At 43.0% G+C, this 20,344-nt stretch overlaps 1 protein-coding gene across 1 annotated transcript in view; it reads left to right on the top strand.

Annotated features, from left to right (window-relative positions):
• The window catches only part of F13A1 (coagulation factor XIII A chain), a 141,756-nt gene that overhangs the window by 76,595 nt on the left and 44,817 nt on the right, over positions 1 to 20,344 (top strand). The window contains exons 7-8 of the mRNA XM_022586592.3: positions 2,838 to 3,012; positions 5,750 to 5,888. Of these exons, the coding sequence (XP_022442300.1) occupies positions 2,838 to 3,012; positions 5,750 to 5,888 (314 nt within the window). The remainder of the gene's footprint in view (positions 1 to 2,837; positions 3,013 to 5,749; positions 5,889 to 20,344) is intronic.

The raw sequence follows: 20,344 nt of genomic DNA, 5'->3' as shown, positions 1-20,344 counted from the left end.
CAGTTTAGTGAAACCTTAATGAAGTTGAATAATGCTCCCTGTCCGAAGTCCTGGGTTCATATTTTCTTGTTGACCACCAGTGATGCAAGACGGAGACATTTCATTCTGTCACTGGTTCAACCCAGAGTTCATGATAGGGTGCTCACAGTCAGCTGTGGCCTGACGAGGGACCAGCATATGCCCTTGAAGTGTCCCCCAAACATATCTTGTTGTCTAGGAAGGGGGCTATTACTTTAACCGTTTACATCTGTCACTAAAGACTTATCTCTTTCCGAATCTGGGCTCCCCAGAAATCAATATTCTAATTAGAAAACAGTAGCTAATCTGGCTAAATGCTAATAAATGAGAGTTGTGATTTATCTAGCAACAGGGGAACAGCTCAGCATTAAGAATTAAAAGGTCTGTAGAGAAGAGAGCTCTTTTTTTCCTTACTCTTCCCTTTGGCTGATTGGGTTCAGCTGTATGCTATAAATAACACTTTTAATTAATGGCTGTCTGTTTGAAAATCAGTCATCAGAACCATAATTTAGGAACTTTTACCTCTGAGATTCATTGCTCTCCCCAATTTCTCAATGATAAGGATAAGAAACTGGTAATGTGAGTTAAAGCTGAACCTACCTACTCACAAATATCAAACCACATCATAGCCTACCAAGGCACTCTTCGGGCTTCACTATAATAGATGTAGATGTAAATAATCAATTCAACTGCAAGGAGAATTATTGATCATGAATAGAACCAAAATTCTTGTCTAAACCCTGCTGCACTCCAGTCATTTCATGGAGTTACAGGATAAAGTCAAAGTTAATCTCAAAGGAAGGAGTTTGCAATTAGTTGAATGGGGTCCTTCAGTAATCTCTAACGGATTAATTTTTTTCTACATTAAACAAATTAACTGGGTAGTTACCTTCCCTTTAACCTAACTGGACAGAGTCAAAGGGGAAAAATAGAAGTTGCTTGCACATCTTAAGTGTTTTCTTCTAGTAGTTTCTACTTCGTCCAATATTGCCTACTTACATGATACTTGCAGTAGGTCCTTGAACTTGCCGTATTTCTTCATGACACCAAGCAATTATTCAAATTCTCTCTACCATGTAGATAACCTTTTCTGGACCTCAGCCCCCCCAGACCTAGCTTTCATGTCGTTTTCTCTATCCAGCCCACAACCGTCACCACACCCTCCAATCTAATAAAACGGATTACTCCTTCTGTTGGGACCCAACTCTCCCTGTACCTCTTTCTGCATTAATATTGATAACATTTACTTCTGCTTGATGAGTTTTAGACCATCTCTTTTCACAGAGATGATCTTACTCTTACTCAGATGTGCAATGCCTATATGCTTGTTGAATACACAACGGATTATTCAACAGCTATTGAGCACCCGCTCTTTGCCAGTACTTGTTAGAAGTCAGAAAGGCATCGATTTTCATCTCTGTTCTCAATGTACTCACGACCCACTGGGGAGGATAGACTTTTATAAAAACTAAACTCAGCAAGCCTAAGAGAGGGGTCTGGGCAAGTGCTGGGGGTGGGTTGTTAATTAGCAAGGCCATGAACACACAGAAAAATCACCATATTTTAATATCTCTTCTATGGTTGTCATAATCCAAACACACCTGCTTCAATCATATGTTCTACCTTGCTTACTAATGTCTTTTCAGTGTAGTCTGAACCTATGCTTCTCAAACTAATGTGCACAAAAATCACCTGGGGATTTTGTTCAAAGGCAGGCTCTGATTTAGTGGGTCTGGGGAGGTCTGCATTTCCAGCCAGTTCCCGGGCATTCCACTGCCGCTGGTCCACAGACCACATGTTGAAGAGCAAGTCTATAAACCATTGTCATGTCAACATATAAACATTGTTAAAGTGCCATCAGTTTTTGGAAGAACTCCCAATGCTCCCCACCTAGAAATTCTTCTGACTGTAATTAAACATAATGAAAGCTACAGCAAGAGAAGTAAGACTCAGCAGTGACCCCCAAGAAACTGACAGGATACCTTGAAACTGTTTATTCCTGCCCCGTTTTATTGTCTAAACACGAAAGATTCCTGCACTTCAGGTCTGCTGCTACCAAGTGACTGTGGTCTGAACGTGTAGCCAGGTTTTCCCAAATATTCGATTGCCATTCTTTGCTTAAGTCTCCCCTATATTTAAACTATAATACCCCAGGCCCTTTATGTATTATAACAAAATTATGCAACTTTAATCATGCAACTTCTCTCATGCAACTTCTTAAAAAACAGACTCTGCAAGGCACCCATGGGAATCTAATTTCTTATTAATTCTTAATGGTTCCTATGACAACATCTGTTTACTTTTTCAATTTATTAGAGTCTGCCACTCATCCTCAAAGTCAAAACTCGTTAGACCATGAGACTCTGGGCCCCCACTCTAACATCTTCTGTCATTTGTCAGCTCTTAACTCTCCTTCTTTCAAGACAAGATACTTACTTGAGCTGTCTTCTTTTGCAGGTCTTCTTCCTCTCTTCCTCACACATTCTCCAGCTCTATTCCAACCAGACCAAGGGCCCTGTGTGTATCTTCTCCCAAGCACGTGAGAAAACATGACACCTCTTCCTGCCTGCTTTTCAACACCACCTTACGACAATCGTACGCTATATAACGGGGCGTCTTGCTTATTTGGTTTCCCCTCACACTCTCATCATCACATCACTTTCCCTGACAAATAACAGTGAACTGAACAGAAGTGGAACTGTTTTCATCACGCAGGAATACAGAAGGCACTGGAAACCTTAGCTTGCCCAGTGTCAGAGTCTGGAGAGGACTCTTCTAAATGACCTTGACCCCTTCTCACCTCTCATGGTCTCATTTAGATTAATGCCAAGGATGATGAAGGCGTCATCGCTGGATCCTGGGACAATGTCTATGCTTATGGCATCCCCCCATCAGCCTGGACTGGAAGTGTTGACATCCTGTTGGAATACAGGAGTTCTGAGAATCCAGTCCGCTATGGTCAGTGCTGGGTTTTTGCTGGTGTCTTTAACACATGTAAGTATCCAGTTGAGTAATATATTTTTAATGCAAAGGAAATTTCACCTTAAGACATCTTATCTATAACCTGGCAAAGCAACCTAGCAAGCTCTGTTGGACCTATAGAATTTGTGGGTGGCTATTCTGGGATGCAGCCAATGCATAATTAAATTGTACTTGGCCACATATGCTCCTAGTTTCTCTTTGACTGCCGAAGCTTTATAGAAAGAATGATGGACTATTTCCTACATAATCCATCGTTCAATACCCAGAGAAATGGAACGTCTCCGGGGTCACATAAGGATGTGAGGGAAAGGCCATGCCGTTTTATTTCTTAGTAATCCCCACATTTTAAAAGGCTCAATTAGCAAAATTTAAAATAATAAGCTATGTACTGCTTGTTATTGAGCAGTTTTGTAAATATGCTTATTTGCTTACTGTTTATCACTGAGAATTTTCTAAACATACCCACTTAGTTTTTACCCCAGCTATGGAAGGGACTGTGGCAGGTGGGTTCATCTTCATTCTTGTATGTGAGTCTCAATGCCCCTGAGCAATTAGATACCAGAACTTAATGAACGATCTGTACTCCCCGGCTTCCCCTTTTGCTTTTAATCCACCCAATATCCAATCCATAGAGGAAAGCATATGGGAAGAGAATTGTTCTCTTCGGCCTCATGCATCATTTTTCAATATGGCATTTGTCTGTCCCAGCCCAGACAATGTTATTGTTAATTCAGTGGGTATTTTTAAAAAACATTTATTTCAGTATGTCTTCATCATTGGTAATGATTTTCATTAACACGCCATTTCTACAGCCCTGTAAAAAAAAAAAAAAAACATTAGGCGCAAGTCAAAGTGTCCTTTCTGCTGGCTCATTAATAAAGACTGTTTTACCCAGTTAGCATGTTTTTAATCAGAAAAATCGAGGAGGATCTGGAGGCTGGAAGCCAGGATGAGACCATTTTTTTATAAATGATTATGAAGTCTGTCAGTTTCAGCTCAAAGTTCTGACGGTCTAAGAATTAGTCAGTGGAAAGAAATCATGAGTTTGGGTTGTGCGTTTTGTTTCTCCATGGCGTCAAACTGGATAAGATTATTTTCTTAGCCATTTGCGTATACCCAAGGGCTAAAGGAATATATATTTCCTGGGAGCAATGAACGGCATTGTAGCCAATGTGTCAGTGTCCTAGAAGGGCTGGTCTCTCAAGTTCCACATGGAAGCCTGAATTTCACGAAGGGCTACCAGTTGGAGGTAGGCCCCCCTCCCTCATGGCTCCCAAGCCAAGTCTAAGTACAGGGTGCTCAGTAGAGGCAGCCTCTCTTATGAAATGATCCCAGGAAAAGAGAAAGGACTCGCCTCGTCCTCCTGATGTCTGAAGTTTCACTCTCCCGGTGTAATTCCTTTAGGTTTAGAACCAGATAAAATAGTAAACACCTTCCATTCATGTATGTTTTTGTATAAAAGGGTCCTCGAATCTCTTCCTGAACACCGGCTTTGGTGATAAGAAAAGGCAGAGGCCCAACGTGTGATGTCACCGTGAGGATAAACCTGAAAAGGAAATTTGGAGGGAAGGAGGCACTGGTGCCCCCATGTCAAACTTCACCAATCTTAAAATTATGAGTTCGGCAGATTCTGTAATCACGTGAATTAGTGTTAAGCTAGAAATAGAACTAGAGTGCCAATCATTTCTTTGGTAAAACTGTAGCAAGTGTAGGGGCTGTAAATCCATAGAGGAAGATGGAAGTGAGAGGCAGGTGGTGGCTGCCATCTGTGACGTTTGGGGTGTTAAGATTAAGTCATTGACATATACGCGCCACTATATATACAATAGATATCTAATACGGACCTGCTGCAGAGCACAGGGAACTCTGCTCAATACTCTGTAATGACCTGTGTGGGAGAAGAATCTAGAAAAGAGTGGATACATGTATCTGTATAACTGATTCACTTTGCTACACAGCAGAAACTAACACCTCATTGTAAACCAACTACACTCCAATAAAAATTCATTTAAAACAAGATTCAGTCATTTAATGAGGACCCTTGAGTCTCTACCAGATTCAAGTTTGGACTTCCAAGGTTGTTCTATTGAAGGAGGTGGATGGTCTTTGGTTAAAAATGCTAAACAATTCTGAGAGGAAAAAAAAAGGGAAGGCAACTCATTAATCTTAAAAGTGTCAGCTGAATTATTTTCAATGAGCCCTGAGGTCTGGTGTCCTGGCAGCCAGGGAGGGCATTTGGATTAAGTTTAATCAATAGGTGCATATATGGCAAGAGACACATCCAGGTAATTTATTATCTAATGATTAAAATGAATCTGTGCTGTCACCCTCCACCAAGTGTCACAAGAGCACGTTCCAGCCGGGAAAGCAAACCGCACTGAGGGTCTGCTTGGTAAATTCCTAACTTCCTGTTAGCTGAGGTTTTTAAATTTTATTTTCAGAAATTTTAGTCCATTAGCTGGATTAAAATAATCCTACTTTGATGATCGTATGACTAGCAGCTAAACAACTGGATCCCATTCCCACTGGCTTCGTTTGGTGCCAACTGCAGTTTGTATGATCAGGCAGCGAGGCTTCTCTCTGCAGCCCTGGTCCTTGACAATAGGCCCCCTTCCTCAGTGTGGGACGTTTGAGAACAACATGTCCATGTTGGTAAAGAAGAAGGTCCCTTCTGAGAGGGGATTGTTCACTCTGTATTTATCAGATCTCGGTGATGTGCTTAGTTGTGGTCCATCTTTCTTTCCTGCAGTTTTGCGATGCCTCGGGATACCAGCGAGAGTCGTTACCAACTATTTCTCAGCCCATGATAACAATGCCAATTTGCAGTTGGACATCTTCCTGGAAGAAGATGGGAATGTGAACTCCAAACTCACCAAGGATTCAGTGTGGTGAGTTTGATTTACAAGGGCATTTGCTGATATCAAATTGAAGTGACATACATTTACCAGGAGACAGAGTCGGTCTAATGTTTCTTTCTGTTCTATTTTAAGGAGTATTCGATACCATAGGCAGAAAAGTCTGATTGTCAGAGATTGTTTTTAGCTAATGAATGAGAAATGTTACTGAACAGGTAGTTTGGGCTTCGTATAATGGAGATGGATCATCCCATTACGACGGCAACCGCTGGAAAAGGCCATGGTTTTAGTGGCCAGAGCCTATACTAGTTCCTCTCTACCTTAGTGTATGACTATTATGGTGAATGGCAGAGACACCGGAGCCAAGCCTTCTCTACTCTAAGAGTAAGATAGCCAACGTTTACTGAGCACTTACTGTGTACCAGTCTCTGCGTGAGCATGATCTTATCTAAGCTTTTTAAGTTTTATCAGGTGGGTGCTTATTAATATTCCATTTACAGATGAGGAAACTGAGGCACAGAGAGGTTAAAATAATTTTCTCAAGGTCATACATCTGGTAAGCTAAGAATAAAACCCAAGAGCATCTGACCCTAAACCACAACCCTTTTTTTTTTTTTTTTTTGGCCTTCGCAATATAGGATTGCTCTTTGAAGGTAAAGATGTGGTTCCCCCGATCTGTGACCTCATCTTTCGCTCAGAGATAGAAGTGGAAATAAAACTGAAATTATTACCAAATACCAACCACACAGTTTTTTCACTGCCCTGAACAGCTATATCACAAGCTGGCTGCAGGGAGTTTAGGATTCCAAAGAAATTTCTTTTTTCCATTGGGACCCACTCAGTCCAAAACAATATTCTTGTTTTATTCTTGCCCAAAAGAGGGGGAAAAAATCCCGAGAGTCCAAATGTAAAGGATATTTACAAAGGTCTGCATGGGAGGGAAATTGTCAGGCATTGAACTCAGTGGAATTTGGCTCAGTGGAACTAAAAATGTGTCTCCTAGAGTGGTTCTTTAGAAGCAGTAAAGCTAAAACACTGTCGGTTGTAAAAGCATCCAGATGGGGATGGTAGGAAGTTATAAGCTCATTTAAAGAGAAATTAAAAGTTAGAAGTGTCTTAACTGCCCCATGTTACAGGAATGGCGCACACTTGTAGGGGCAGTACTAACTCAGCAGTGCCGGTGAACGCTCATTCGAGAATGGGGAGAGAAGGAAAGCGCTGAACTAGTAGCAAAGCGCTACTGTGAATAAAACACACTGCAGTTCATCTGAAGGGAAAGAGCTGAGCAATGACTAGCTAGCGGCTATAGCCAAGACAACGCCTCACCCCTGTAAACTGAAAGGCACGTTGAAGCACCATTTAAGCCCTTGGAATTACAGCACAGCAGCCCTGCATGTATGTGGAACGACAAAAACAGACCCAAATAGCCATCCCCTAAGCCTGCTGTGACAGCCCAAAATGGCAAAATAAGGATTATTTGGCATCCTGCACTGCTCACCTCTTCTTTACACACCCCACCGCCCTGCGCACACACACACACACACTCACACACTCACTCAGTACCCTTGAAGCCAGCTGCCGCTCAAAATTATTCCTCCCGATTCCTTGATCCGAAGGCCTCCCACCGTAAATCCCCACGGGCACCCCAGCAAATAACCTCATGAGGCTGCCCCTCACCAAATTGCTACAAAAGTGTGAAGCTGATAAGACCTTGTTCTCGGTAACCCTTTCCTCTGTCAGCTCTCTGCTCCGAATTCCTTTCCCTGTTTCTATCACCCTTGTCCATTCGTTGTCTTCCCCAAATATCCCATCACCCTGGGACCATGTTCCCTGGTCCGGGGCCCTGCTCCTCACAGCCAGACCACTGCCCCAGGCTTCTCGTCTTCCCTTTGCTTGGCTCACAGAGGGTGGCGGACGGGCTGACTAACTGAATGGGACACGCCAGACCGTGGAGCACAGGGATTAAAGGGCTCCGTCGGGTCTGGGTCATGCACCAAGCAGCTGTGTGACCTTGGGCAAGGCACAACCTCTCTGTGCCTCTCTTTCGTCCTCTAAAGTGGAGATGACAAAATTTCCAAGCATAACAGGTGCCTAATGACTGTTAGCTGCTCTTATTGTGTTCATTACTAGTCACACAGCTGGAATTTCTTGGAGGCAATATGTTGCCATCAACCTAAGCACCTTGAAGCAGTTGGAAGAAGAGGGGTGCCCAGTGTCCTAAGATGACTCTGCTATTTCTGTCACTTTGGGGCATTTTAAAAACAAAAGCAGAAACCTTGCCTCCTCAGTGCAAACACCAGTGAACCCTAGAAGTTACAGAGGTTCCAGAAAACCGAAAGTATTTCTAAGCCCCTCCCTGATTGAGGGGGCTGGTGGAGGCTGTCCCTGGACACGTCCACCAGTTTATGGTCACCACAGCCGCCCCTCACGTCAAGCTCTGGCTTGGGCAGTCACTGGCTGTGTGACCTTGAGAAAACGGCTTTACCTCTCTGAGCTTCCTCATCAGTAGAATGAGGGTAAACTTAGTAGTTACCAATTAAATGGCAATTTAACGAGGCAATTTAAAGTACTTCCCACAGTGCTAGGCCCAGAGGGAGTGCCCAGTTGGCACCTGCTGATGGGATTAGTAATGACCACTGGTAAGAAATGGGGGCTACCTGAGCTGCAGGGTTGGCGAGCAGGGGTGGGGCTGGGGGCAGCAGAGGCTGAGGCGGGGCAGGGAGGGTTCGGTCGGCATCGGCTGACCGCCCAGAGGCCAGTGCAGCATGGCTGGCAACACGTGGCCCGACAAATTTCCCAGCGGGGGTCTCAGGAGCCACCGGCCTCACCCAAGCCCCCCAGCCTCACTTCCCTCCGCAGGCTCCACTCAGACAAACTCTTGGTTGTACGTGGCCCCTGCCCCCCTCTTTCTAAAGGAAGCCACGAGAATGATTTCTTGGTTCTCTCTCCTGGGTCTCCACCATCTCTTCGACACTGAGGTCCTGATGGTACAGGATGTGGTAAATTAATTTGTCCAGTTGGGTCTCGGTGACCCACCGCATCCTCTTTTCCACGGCTCAGCTGGGTCCTGTGTCCCCAAAGCAGAAATAAGGCAGCACGAGGGTTCAGAGGGAGAGCTCAAGGATGCATGCGAAGGTGTGCTGTGCTCAGTGTGACCCAGAGCCGAGAGGGGTGAAGTCTGGATTTCACCCGGTGCTCTCACCCTTTCCCTTTACCACCGCAGACCATCCAGCACCGACTGCTTACGGGCCTGCTTCCTGGTCTGCCACCTTAGGTCCCCGCATGTGTATTTCCTCTCCCAGAGAGCCTCACCTTTCCAGGGGCAACAATTTTGCCCAGAGTGGACATGTTATTGACACCGACAGAGGGAAGAGTGGGCTTCTTAGCGATTCAGGAGAGGGAGGGCCTAAGGAACCTTAGAAGGGCACAGCTGGGCAGTGGAATTGCACCTCAGGTTCCCACCTGAAATTCCAGGAGGGCCAACACAAGGTAACATACCCTGGAAGGAGCAATTTAAGCCTCCTGTCCCCAGCGTGCTGATGGGTTTGGAATGATGTGTAACCTCTGGGCATCCATGAATCACGGTGGACAGTTTAATGAAGATGCTTCTGCAATGTCCAGCTGCAACCTAAACCATGAATAGGGATATGGGGCTCACAATGGGCAGGAGTAAAGTGACCCTTCATCTACCTCCTGATAGAACTCAGCTTGGTCACCTCATCATACGATGGTCACACTGGAAATAGAAACAATTTTAAAAGAAAGGGATGGTGGCGCTTATTAGGGTCATGAAAGGTATTTCAGGAAAAGGCTCCTCTCCTTCTAAATGAAAGTGTTATCCTGTGTCCTACTGCTGGAGAGCATGTAGCCAGATCTGATGATTCTGGGTGGAAGACCTGTGTCCACCTCTTGACTTCCCTCCACCAGTATGCAACCCCCATGGGAGAAGCCTTGTCTGATGTATTTTACTTTTGTTTTGCCAACAGGGTGCAAGGCAAAGAGCAAGGACTTGATAAATGGAATTGGTTGGAAAAAATGTTAAATGCTTATTTAACAGATAAATATCATTTAATTCATTCAACAAACACTATTATACACTAATACTTCCAAATACCAGATGCTAAGGATTCAGAAGGAAATTAAGTAGGTCTCTGCCCTTGAGGAGCTCCATCCAGTGTTCATGAGTGAAACAACCACATACAGTACACTCTATAAAAATATAAGGTGGGCTATAAGGTGAGCCAGGAGTCATGGAGACGAGGGGAAGGGGCTTCCGTCCTAAACCCAGGGGAGCAGGGGGAAGGCTGTTCACATGGTCAGCGGCCGTAGACTCAAAGCCGTTAACCCCCTGCAATCTTCTGGCTGTGCTGTTCAAAGATGGAATGCCCAGGAAACGACCTTGGCCCACAGATAAAACTCAGGGGTATAAGTCTAAGGGGCTGAGATGAGACCATCAGAGGTCAGTCTGTTTCAAGGACCAGGCAGGAAGGAATGGAATTTCATGCAGTTATCCCATATTATTATGACTACAGTTGTTGAATATTGAAACTCACTCTCTCAAGATCCAGCCCCTTGCCACTCCTTCTTGTATGACCTCAAGAACATCTAGCACTTTGTCCTCTTCCTGGAAGGGCTAATGCCCCCCAAGGCTGTACATTCACAAGAGGCAGATGGAGTCAATACTCTTTGGGGATGGGGATGGGGGTGGGTCACTATTACCATCTATCACCACCTCTCCCGCTTCCCTACCCTCTGTCCAATCCCAGGTTCTGCCTCCTTTAAGACAAACCCACCCCTCACTCTTAGTTTTAGAGGGTCTGACAGTCAACAGTGTTCCAGAGTCCTTCTTGGCGCCAACAGCTTCCTAGACCCTGCCTCCTTCTGGTCCATCTTCTAGGCCTCTCCTTCATGCGCCCCTTTCCATCCCGCTCACGTTCCCAGAAGAAGGTCTTCACCCCTGGACGATGGAGTTCCAAGTGGGGTGGGTGGGTAGAAACATGTGCTACTCATGCCCTCAGGATGTGAAGAGAAGGGGCTGTGCACCTGTGTGCACACCAAGGCCCATAAGCTGACCCTTCTGCTTCTCAGAGGCCAGCTGATTGGCCAATCGGCAGATGTAGAAAATTGCTGAACTCAGAGTTTTAAGCATCTCATATGATATTAAAGATAATTGGAAAGATGATGAATGCTAAAACAATTAACAAGTCTTTCTTTCCTTTATTGCCTTTTCATTTCAAATTAAGTGAGTTTGATTAAACTGGCTTTCTCAATTTAATGTTTTAAAATAATTGTGAGCTAGCAAATTTGTATTTATCAGTTTCAGCTCAAGGTTGGGACAGTCTAAGAAATAGTCAGTGATCCAAGTGGAAAGAAATTACAGTTTTATTTTGTTTTTCCTTAGGATCTCATGGAAAAACACCAAATCAAGTCAAACTATTCTTACAATTTCTTTCCCTCCCTCTCTCTCCACGGCTCACGGCAATATGATTAGCTCTTCCACTGACCAGCTGAGTGACTTTGGGCAAGTTGCTTGATTTCTCTGAGCCTTAATTTTCTCATATGGCTTTGGATTTAATGAGGTATAGGGTCACCTTCAGCTCCAAAATTATTATTTTTTAAATAAATGTCACTGTTCTTCCAGCCAGGCCTTTCCTCCCACAGTTAGCGGGTTCTGTCATGTGCTCTGAGTGAAGATCTGCTTGCCTTCACAGGACCAGGCTGTGATCCACTCATCCACATGTAGGTGCTGCTTTGCAAACCGTCTTCATGTCAGCTCTCCAGGAAGAAAAGACACAGAAATCAAACAAGCCACAGAAAGTTGCTGTAACTCTTTGGCTGGCCTCAATGCACCTGATTCTTAAAAAAAAAAAAAAAAAAAATCCCAACTTCCTTCAGTACTTTTCGAAAAGAGTACAGTTGTTATTGTTTTGTTGTGTTTTTCACTCCAAATGCAGAAAACTCTGCTGCAATGGGTAGCATTGAATCTATAAACAAAGCTCTTTCAAAGCAACTTTTATAGCAGAAGTTAAGCAGATTTCACACCTGGGAGCCAGCCCTGGGTTTAACCCAGTCCCACCAATCCTAATTCTAATTGCAGTCTGCACACTTGGCATGCTGGTTTGCACATCATAGGTACATTTTTGAATTCAGACTGATCCACTTTGTACATTGTACAAAGTACGTTCCAACTAGTTGAACTTTCATATTGTTATATTTCCCTAACTTTTAATCATGGCGTATGAGAAGAAGAATTATCCAAAAATGAATTCCAAGTAAAAAAAAAATAGAAGAAATATTCTGAATATAGGCCAAACTGTTTAAGATGCTTACGAGTTTGTAAAATTATCCTGTGATGTATCCAAGTTACCAAAGATAACAGCTACCAAAGATATTTCTTTTCAAATAAATTATCTAGTTAACTACATTACTGTCAGCCAAATAGCTTTTGAGAAAATCACCTGGAGATAGATCACGAGAGCTGTCATTAGAGAACTAAGAATATATGCCGTGAATCCACACCAGAGTCTTGAAGGAAGGATTGAAAAGGTTATTTGCCACCTCCAAGAATCAAAATAGCTCATGCTTATGGAATACTTTCTTTGTGCCAGGCCCTAAGCTAAGTGGGTGACATGTATTAATTCATTTAATCCTTTTAACAACATGTTAAGGTACTACTATTATTGTCCTCACTTATAAGTGAAGAAACCGAGGCACAGTAACTTAACCATGGTCACCAGCCTTCTAGCTTCCATGGCTTCTGATAGGAAGTCATTTTTAATTCTATTGATAATCCCTTGTACATAACAAATCACTTTTTTGTGTGCTGTCTTCAGGATTGTCCCTTTATCTTCAGCTTTGGACAGTTTGACTATGAGGATTTTAGGTGTATATCCCTTTGAGTTTATCCTCTTTGGGTCTTTTAACTTCTAGGATGTGTATATTAATATCTGTCATCAAATTTGGAAAGTTTTCAGCTATTATTTTTTCAAATAGTCTTTCTGATTCTTCCTCTCTTTCCCTTCCTTCAGGGAGTTTCATTATGAGTATGGTCCACATGCCTTGGGGCTCTGTTCATTTTTCTTCATATTTTTCTTCTGTTATTTAGATTAGATCATTTCAGTTGACTTATTTCAAGTTCACTGATTCTTTATTCTTTCTACCTGATCAAATCTGCTTTTGAGACCCTGTAGTGATTTTTTTGAAATTTTTATTCCAGTTATTGTACTTTTCAGCTCCAGAATTTCTGTTTGATTCCTTTCCATAATTTCTATCTCTTCATTGATATTCTCTATTTAGTTAGACATTGCTGCCATGGTTCCCTTTAGTTCTTTGAATATGCTTATAATGGCTGAATTAAAATCTTTGCCTAGGAAGCCCAGTGTCTTGGCTTCCTTAGTGACAGTTTCCCTTGACTCGTTCTTTTTTTCACTGTGTATGGGCCATACTTCTCTGTTTCTTTGTGTCTTGTAATTTTTGTTAAAACCTGGACATTTTAAATAATATAATGTGTTAACTCTGCAAACAGGATATCCTGATCTCCAGAATTTGTTGTTGATGTTTTGTTGTTGTTGTTGCTCTTGTTTGTTTGTTTAGTGACTTTCCTGGACTAATTCTGTAAGGTCTGTATTCATCATGCATGGCCACTGAAGTCTCTGCTGGGTAAACTCAGTGGACAGCTAATTGTCTTCAGTGTTCCAGCAGGAAGTACACAATTCTGCTGTAGCCTTCACTTCCTGCTTGCTCAGAGTCTGAAGTTCAGCCAGGGGTGAGAATTTAGGACCTTGTTGGGGCTTTCCTGGGCATGCTTACAGACCTGCACATCTGTGTGGCCGTCTAGACTCTCAGGAGTATGTCAGAAGTGTTCAAAGTACCCTAAGGAAATTTCAGTCCCTCCTGTTAAATTTTTTGGGACAGCCTTTTATTATCCCCAGTTGGTATCACCTCTTCAGGTACCTATAATGTTAAACAGTTGCTTCTAATTGGTTTTGAAAAACATCCTATAGGTAGGGCTATTTGCACATAGTAAGCTCTGAATCAGATCAAATAAAAATAAGCCCTGGGAATGGAACTTTTCAGAGGGCTGCCAGACAGGTTAATAGTGACAATTCTTTTATTGAATCTTAGGAAGTTCCAAGCCCATTTTCTCCTCTTTGTTGTTTGCTAGGCTGCAAGTTTTTATGGCTACCATAGTTGTAAGGCTGTTCATTTTCAAGACTACCATGGAGCTAGGGAGAGAGGGGTGGAAATAAGGCAAATTAAAATGCCACAAAACTCACAGTTCTGAGATTCTTTTGTTCTTGTTGAATAAATCCTCCTTATATTGTTGCAAATCTTTGGTTCATTTCCAGAGTTCTGGAAAAGTTGGTTTTGATCATGTTTGTTAGTATCCTCATTATTTTTATGAAGGAGCAGATTTTTGGAGGCCCTTACTCTGTCATTCTGGGAGTGTTTCTCCAGAACACACTTTTAACCACCCTACAAGTGGTTCCAAATTGGGGGCCTACCACACCCCTTGAAGGGTTTACATTTTGTAGGAATAGTTTGGTATCTAATACCATCTTCCTGACATATATCTGAAATACATATTATTTTATGTATTTTTATTTCTTCATTTCTTCTATACATTATAGGGCATTATATTATCTTTTAGAAATTGTGTATAGAAATCTGTGGACTTCATTTCAGTATAATATAGAGGTGTTACAAAATATTTGTTTTAAAACTAGGAAGGGACATTAATTTTTGAAGGTTGAAAATCACTGCACTAGACTCTCCTCCCATTCCTTTCATATATCTACCCTAGTCCTGTGGCTACAATATCTCCAAAGAGTGCCTGCAGTTCCTATTCTACTCGAGTTCCACTTAAGAGTGAACGGAGAGGGAGTTTGGGAGGTAAATAAAATCAGAGGTCATTACAAATACCTCTCAGGAAATTAGAATGAAAAAGAAAGTGGGAGCCATCTAATAAACCACATAGAAAGTACTAAGGCATTTTTCATAACAAGAAAAATGTCATGTTTTGGTTAATCATAAATTCTGCTTAAGAGAGTCATCATATATACTGATCAAAAGTTACCAGTTTTCAAATAATTAAAAGCTAATAAAATATGTACCACCTAAGCTATACTGAATGCAATTTAATTTCTTTTGATGATTAATAAGACCTCTAGAAAAATGTCATATAAATAAGAGCTTTTAGAATAGTATACTCATAAACAGCTTTATAATGCAAAGCAGTAATTTTGGTACCTACTAAGATTGTTGGCTCTATTTTTTAAAACTCCTTTCAATAATTATGGATAAGCTTGGCCAGAATTTATTATAGAAAGCTTTTTATAACTTACAGTCATTCTCAAAATCCAATCTTTTCTTAATTTTCAGCAGGAATATCAATTGATAATTTGCTATGCAAGAGAGAGAGGTAAAGGGGTTCAGGGTGCTATTTTCAAAGTAAATCCAGCAAGGGGAACTCAGCAGAATTACAGAAGGCCTTCTGCTAAGTAGTGGTGTCAAACGTGGCTCATATGGATGGGTGTCATCTACTTCCTGAACATTTTGAAGGTTCCATTTTGGTCTCTCACACATGCTATCTTCAGCCCCTTAACTGGGTCTTCCGTGCTACATCAGACTGTGCTTAAACTGTGACTTCTTTTTTTTTTTAATAAATTTATTTATTTTATTTATTTATTTTTGGCTACGTTGGGTCTTGGTTTCTGTGCGCGGGCTTTCTCTAGCTGCGGTGAGCGGGGCTACTCTTCGTTGCAGTGCGCGGGCTTCTCATTGCAGTGGCTTCTCTTGTTGTGGAGCATGGGCTGTAGGCACACGGGCTTCAGTAGTTGTGGCACGCAGGCTCAGTAGTTGTGGCTCACGAGTTCTAGAGCGCAGGCTCAGTAGTTGTTGTGCACGGGCTTAGTTGCTCCGCAGCATGTGGGATCTTCCTGGACCAGGGCTCGAACGCGTGTCCCCTGCATTGGCAGGCAGATTCTTAACCACTGCACCACCAGGGAAGCCCTAAACTGTGACTTCTCAATGAACATCATAGGATCCCTTCCCTGCATATTATAAGCAAAAACAAACACCTTCATTACTTTCTCTTTTTTCTTGATGGGTGATTGGTTCTTACAGGGGGCACTGGCTTGGTCTCCACCTGATTGGACTTTTGGCCTTCAGTGGAGAAGACCCCAGAGGAACTCCAAATGCCCCTTCCTGGTTTCAGCACTGCAACAATGAACAGCTGCATTCTGAACTAGCGTGGCTCTCCCAGCTCCCAGCTCCATAAAAGATTCCTCCAGCATACTTCCCTTCCTCTGAATAATTCCTTTCTGTTGTCTTGCTTCATTACCTTTCCCAACTGGCAAGCTTTTTCTTGGTCCAAGCTTTTATTTCCACTTTGGAATGTCTTACTAGGCAAGCGTCAGAGTCCCCACCAACTTGTCTCTACTTCTTTCCCACCCCACCCCACCCCCCTTCGTTACTGGAGTGACCAGAGTTTAACAAGTCCAGGGCGTGCTGTCGTTTTTGTCACCAGTATCATTGCCTGCGTCAGGAGTATAACAACAGGGCCAGAGAGGTAGGGCTGTGCCCATCTGTGACAAACACAAATAGTTTGCAAGATAGACCAGGGTCTTTCTTCTACCCCCTGCCATTTGTAAAATAAAAGAATTCGAAGACTTGGTTTATACTTGAAGTTGGTCTAAGACATCTCTGCCCCTGCTTTCTCTCAACCTTATTTGTGCTCTCCCTTGAGCCCTAATAAAGCTGCAGAAACAAAATTACAGTCCCACGTCTCTTTCTTCCCTTTTAGGGAAGAAAACCTTTCTGCACAGATTGCAGATGAGAGGACCCTGTGGAATGTTTAAGCAGTTAGCCAAGTTAAAGGCAGTAAAGGACTCCTTGCTTAAATTATCCACTCTATTTTCTTTGAACATACAGCACACAGAGCCCCGAAGCCCATCCTGGTCTCAGCTGTGTTTTCTGTCCACTCTGCACCCTCCCATGGGCACTTGTCACCCTGGATGTGACCTTAGCCAGTTGTTAGAACTGTGCTCTTCCTTCTTTAATAAAAAAGAGTCCTGCTAATGGTTTTTTTTTGGGGGGGGTGAGGGGGACTAGTATATATTTATTATAAAAATTTCAAACATTGCAGAAAAAAGTATAAAAATAAGAGTCATCCACTTTCCAGCTACTCAGAACATTTACAACACTTTGCTAAACATTCTTTAATGGGTCCCTTTGCACATTGTATTCATTTTTTTATTGCTGCACAACAAATTTCCAAAACCTTGGCAGCTTAAAACAAAACAAAGTTATTATCCAACAGTCTCTGTAGGCGAAGGGTTTGGGCCCAGGTTAACTGGGTCCTCTGCTTAGGGTCTCAAATGGTGGCAATCAAAGTGTTAGCCTGGACTGTGGTCCCCTCTGATGCTCAGGGCTCTCTTCCAAGCTCATTCAGGTTCTTGGAAAAGTTCAGTTCCTTGCAGCTGTAGAACTCATGGAAGCTTCCATCTTGTTCGAGGCCAGCAGGAGAATGTCTTTGCTGCTTCAAATCTCTAGCTTGCTATGTCCCAGACCTCCCAGATTTAAAGGCTCACGTGATTAGGTCAGGCCCACATGATAATCTCCTTTTTAATTAACTCAAAATCAACAGCATACTTACCTTAATTTATGTCTGCAAAATCCTCTTTGCCATGTAAAAATGTAATCACAGCAGCAACATCCCATCCTATTCATAGACTTCACCCACATTCAGAGGGAGGGATTTATACAAGTGTGAGGATCGTTTAACGTTCTGCCTTCCGCACATCTATACATACACAATGAACACTGTACCTGGGGTTCTGTAGCGTGATTTTTAAAAATTGATATGCCATGGTTATTTTTCCTACCTACTAAATACAGATCTGATTTTTATGGCTGAATAGTATTTCATTTTGTGATTTAAAATAGTTAATCACATACTGGACAGTTTCTGATTTTCCTTCTTAAAAATTATGCAAGGATGAACATTTCACATTCTTGTCTCTGCATGCGTGTAATTCTAAGGAAAGGCGTTTACCAAATCAAAGGATAAACTAAACCAATGCTGCCATGTCCCTTCCAGGGTCCTCCAGCAGTGCACGGTGCTGCTTTGCTAGCGAGGCTCTGCTTTTGGTGAGGGTTCTCTGCGCCTCTTGCTCTGATACCGCCACATTACTACATCCTTGAAAGGAGTTCTAGAAATCACTAGCTGTCACTGCAGGACACATACAGGAAGTAACACAAAGTGAAGATGTGATGTTCACTTGTCACCTCCATCATCTCCCCAAAGAAGTTATTTTCAATTTGATTAAATAACTTTGGACGAGATGGGGGCTTTATTTTAATTTCTACCCTGCTCCTTTAGAAAGAGGCAACAAGGATACTAGATCACATTGAAGGTTGATAATCTTTTTAACTTTAAAAGGACACTGCATATTTTGATGGTATGTTGGGAAGTCGGGCTTCAAATGAAGGCTCTGAGAAAATACAAAACCGTGAATCTTAAAAACAAACACACAAAGATTTGATTAGGCCTGCCTGCCTTGCTAGGAGATATCTTTAACTTTCAAGCAACCAATACTTTGTGAGCGCCTCCTATGGGCCAGTTCTAGTTCTGGGAATGCGATGGTGAACAGGCAGGCGGAGCTCACAAAATGAATCCACACACTTTGCAAGTGCATATGATGAAACAGCAAGATACATTTATCCAGATACAGATCTAGGTTAAAAAGCTTTCAAATAAAAAAAACTTTCCAAGAAGCATATATATTTTCCCAGCCTGGATAGTAGGTAAACGGAATTCAGCAATGTCTGTAAATGTTAACCCCTTTCATTGGAGAACTTGAGATGTAAAAGGCAGGCGTGTATACCCAGAAATACTGAACATCCAGCCAAAAGGGGACCCTCGTGGCATGGGTGGCCCAGGACGCATATCCCCTGGCCATTCCTGAGCAGAGAGAATGGCATGATGGAAAAAGCCGCATTTCTTCAGAGGTTGCAACCTCTTTCTCTGCTCGTGGCAATCTGGGAGCCCAGCTACTGGCCTTCCACCCGTTGACTAAGGCCCAACCCCTCCAGAGCATAAGTTCTGTTCACTTCACCCACTGCTACAAGTTCCTCACCCTTTTGTTAAACTCTTCCACCCCAAACACACAAATAAGGTCTCAGTCTTAGGTGAAAGTGGAAGAGACCGTGAGTACAGAGAGAAGAAACCTTTCCCCATCTCCTGGTCATTTGAAAGGAAATAAAATCCTCAAAGCAATGTCTTTACCTGAGATCTGAAATGCAAAGCTTATTTATCTTGTTCAAGGCTCACCTGGCCCAGGATACTTGAATTTAAATAAGGAGGTTCTGGGGCCTCTTACCCTAGGGCGGTGCTGGTGAAAGCCAGGGTTGCTAAACATCGCAGGCTGTGTAGGAAGCGTGACTGTGGCCAGTTGGGATTGCAAGTGTCTCACTGCTGTTCTTTCTGGATCTCTCTGCCCGATGGTGCAACGTTTACCGTTCTTAAGGGGGGCTAGCATTGCTTATTACCTGATCACCGTGACCTTCTTTCCAGCTTCAGAGCAAAGATAGAGGCTCTCAGGTGGGAGCCAGCCTCATGCTCGTGCCCCGACACCTCACACCTTGACCCTGACCTACATCTGCACCCCCGTCCCCTGCAGACAGTGCCTCGCTCCCCACACTTGTCCATGGCGCTGCTCTCCACCTCATCCTCCTCCATCCTTGGTATTTGAGCCTTTTTTTATTCCATCTCTCCCTTTATTCTATCTTTATCTCACTCCCTCTCTACTGGTTCTTCCTCCATAGACATGACAATCTCTCCTAACGTAAAAATAATCAAAACAATCTTCCCGCATTGCATTAGTTTCTAGCCACTGCCCTATCGTCTGTTCTTGCATTCACAACCTAGGTCACCCTTGGGGGAGAAATCCACTCCGCATTTCTCCCCTCCTGTTCCCTCTGCGTCTGGCGTTTGCATTCACCACTCTCCTGCATCAGCAATAAAGATGCCAGTGGCTTCCTACGTCAAATTCCGAGTGTCACGTGTGTATATAAAAATGCCTCTTGGGTTTCATCCTTTGAGTTTCTCACGGGCACTCGAGTTCATCATGTCCCAAATGAACATGTCACCCACCCAACACCAGCCCCCAACACAAACCTTCTCTTCTTCCTTCATTCAGTCTTAGTGAATGGAACCATCACACTCCCTGGAAACTCAAAAGCTTCCTCAACACTCACAGTTCCCTTCTGACAGCTCCTCTCCTTCTCCACGGTGACGAGGGGAAACTCGGCTCAGTCTCTGGTCCTCGCCCAGCTCCCACAAGTACAGATCTGCAAATTTAACTGGCCCAAGGATAAAACCAAAATATTTAACTTGGGATAAAAGGATCTCACAATCTCATCCTCACCAACAACATAGCTCAGTGTTTAAAAGCATGGATCCTGGAGCTCTATCACTAACTCACTGT

Source organism: Delphinapterus leucas, chromosome 10 (genome assembly GCF_059928025.1).
Source record: "Delphinapterus leucas isolate spDelLeu-1000000601 "Yukka" chromosome 10, BTC_Dleu_Yukka2, whole genome shotgun sequence".
Classification (NCBI taxonomy): Eukaryota; Metazoa; Chordata; class Mammalia; order Artiodactyla; family Monodontidae; genus Delphinapterus; species Delphinapterus leucas.
The sequence above is the reverse complement of the archived record's forward strand: the minus strand, read 5'-3'. Positions and strand labels throughout refer to the sequence as shown.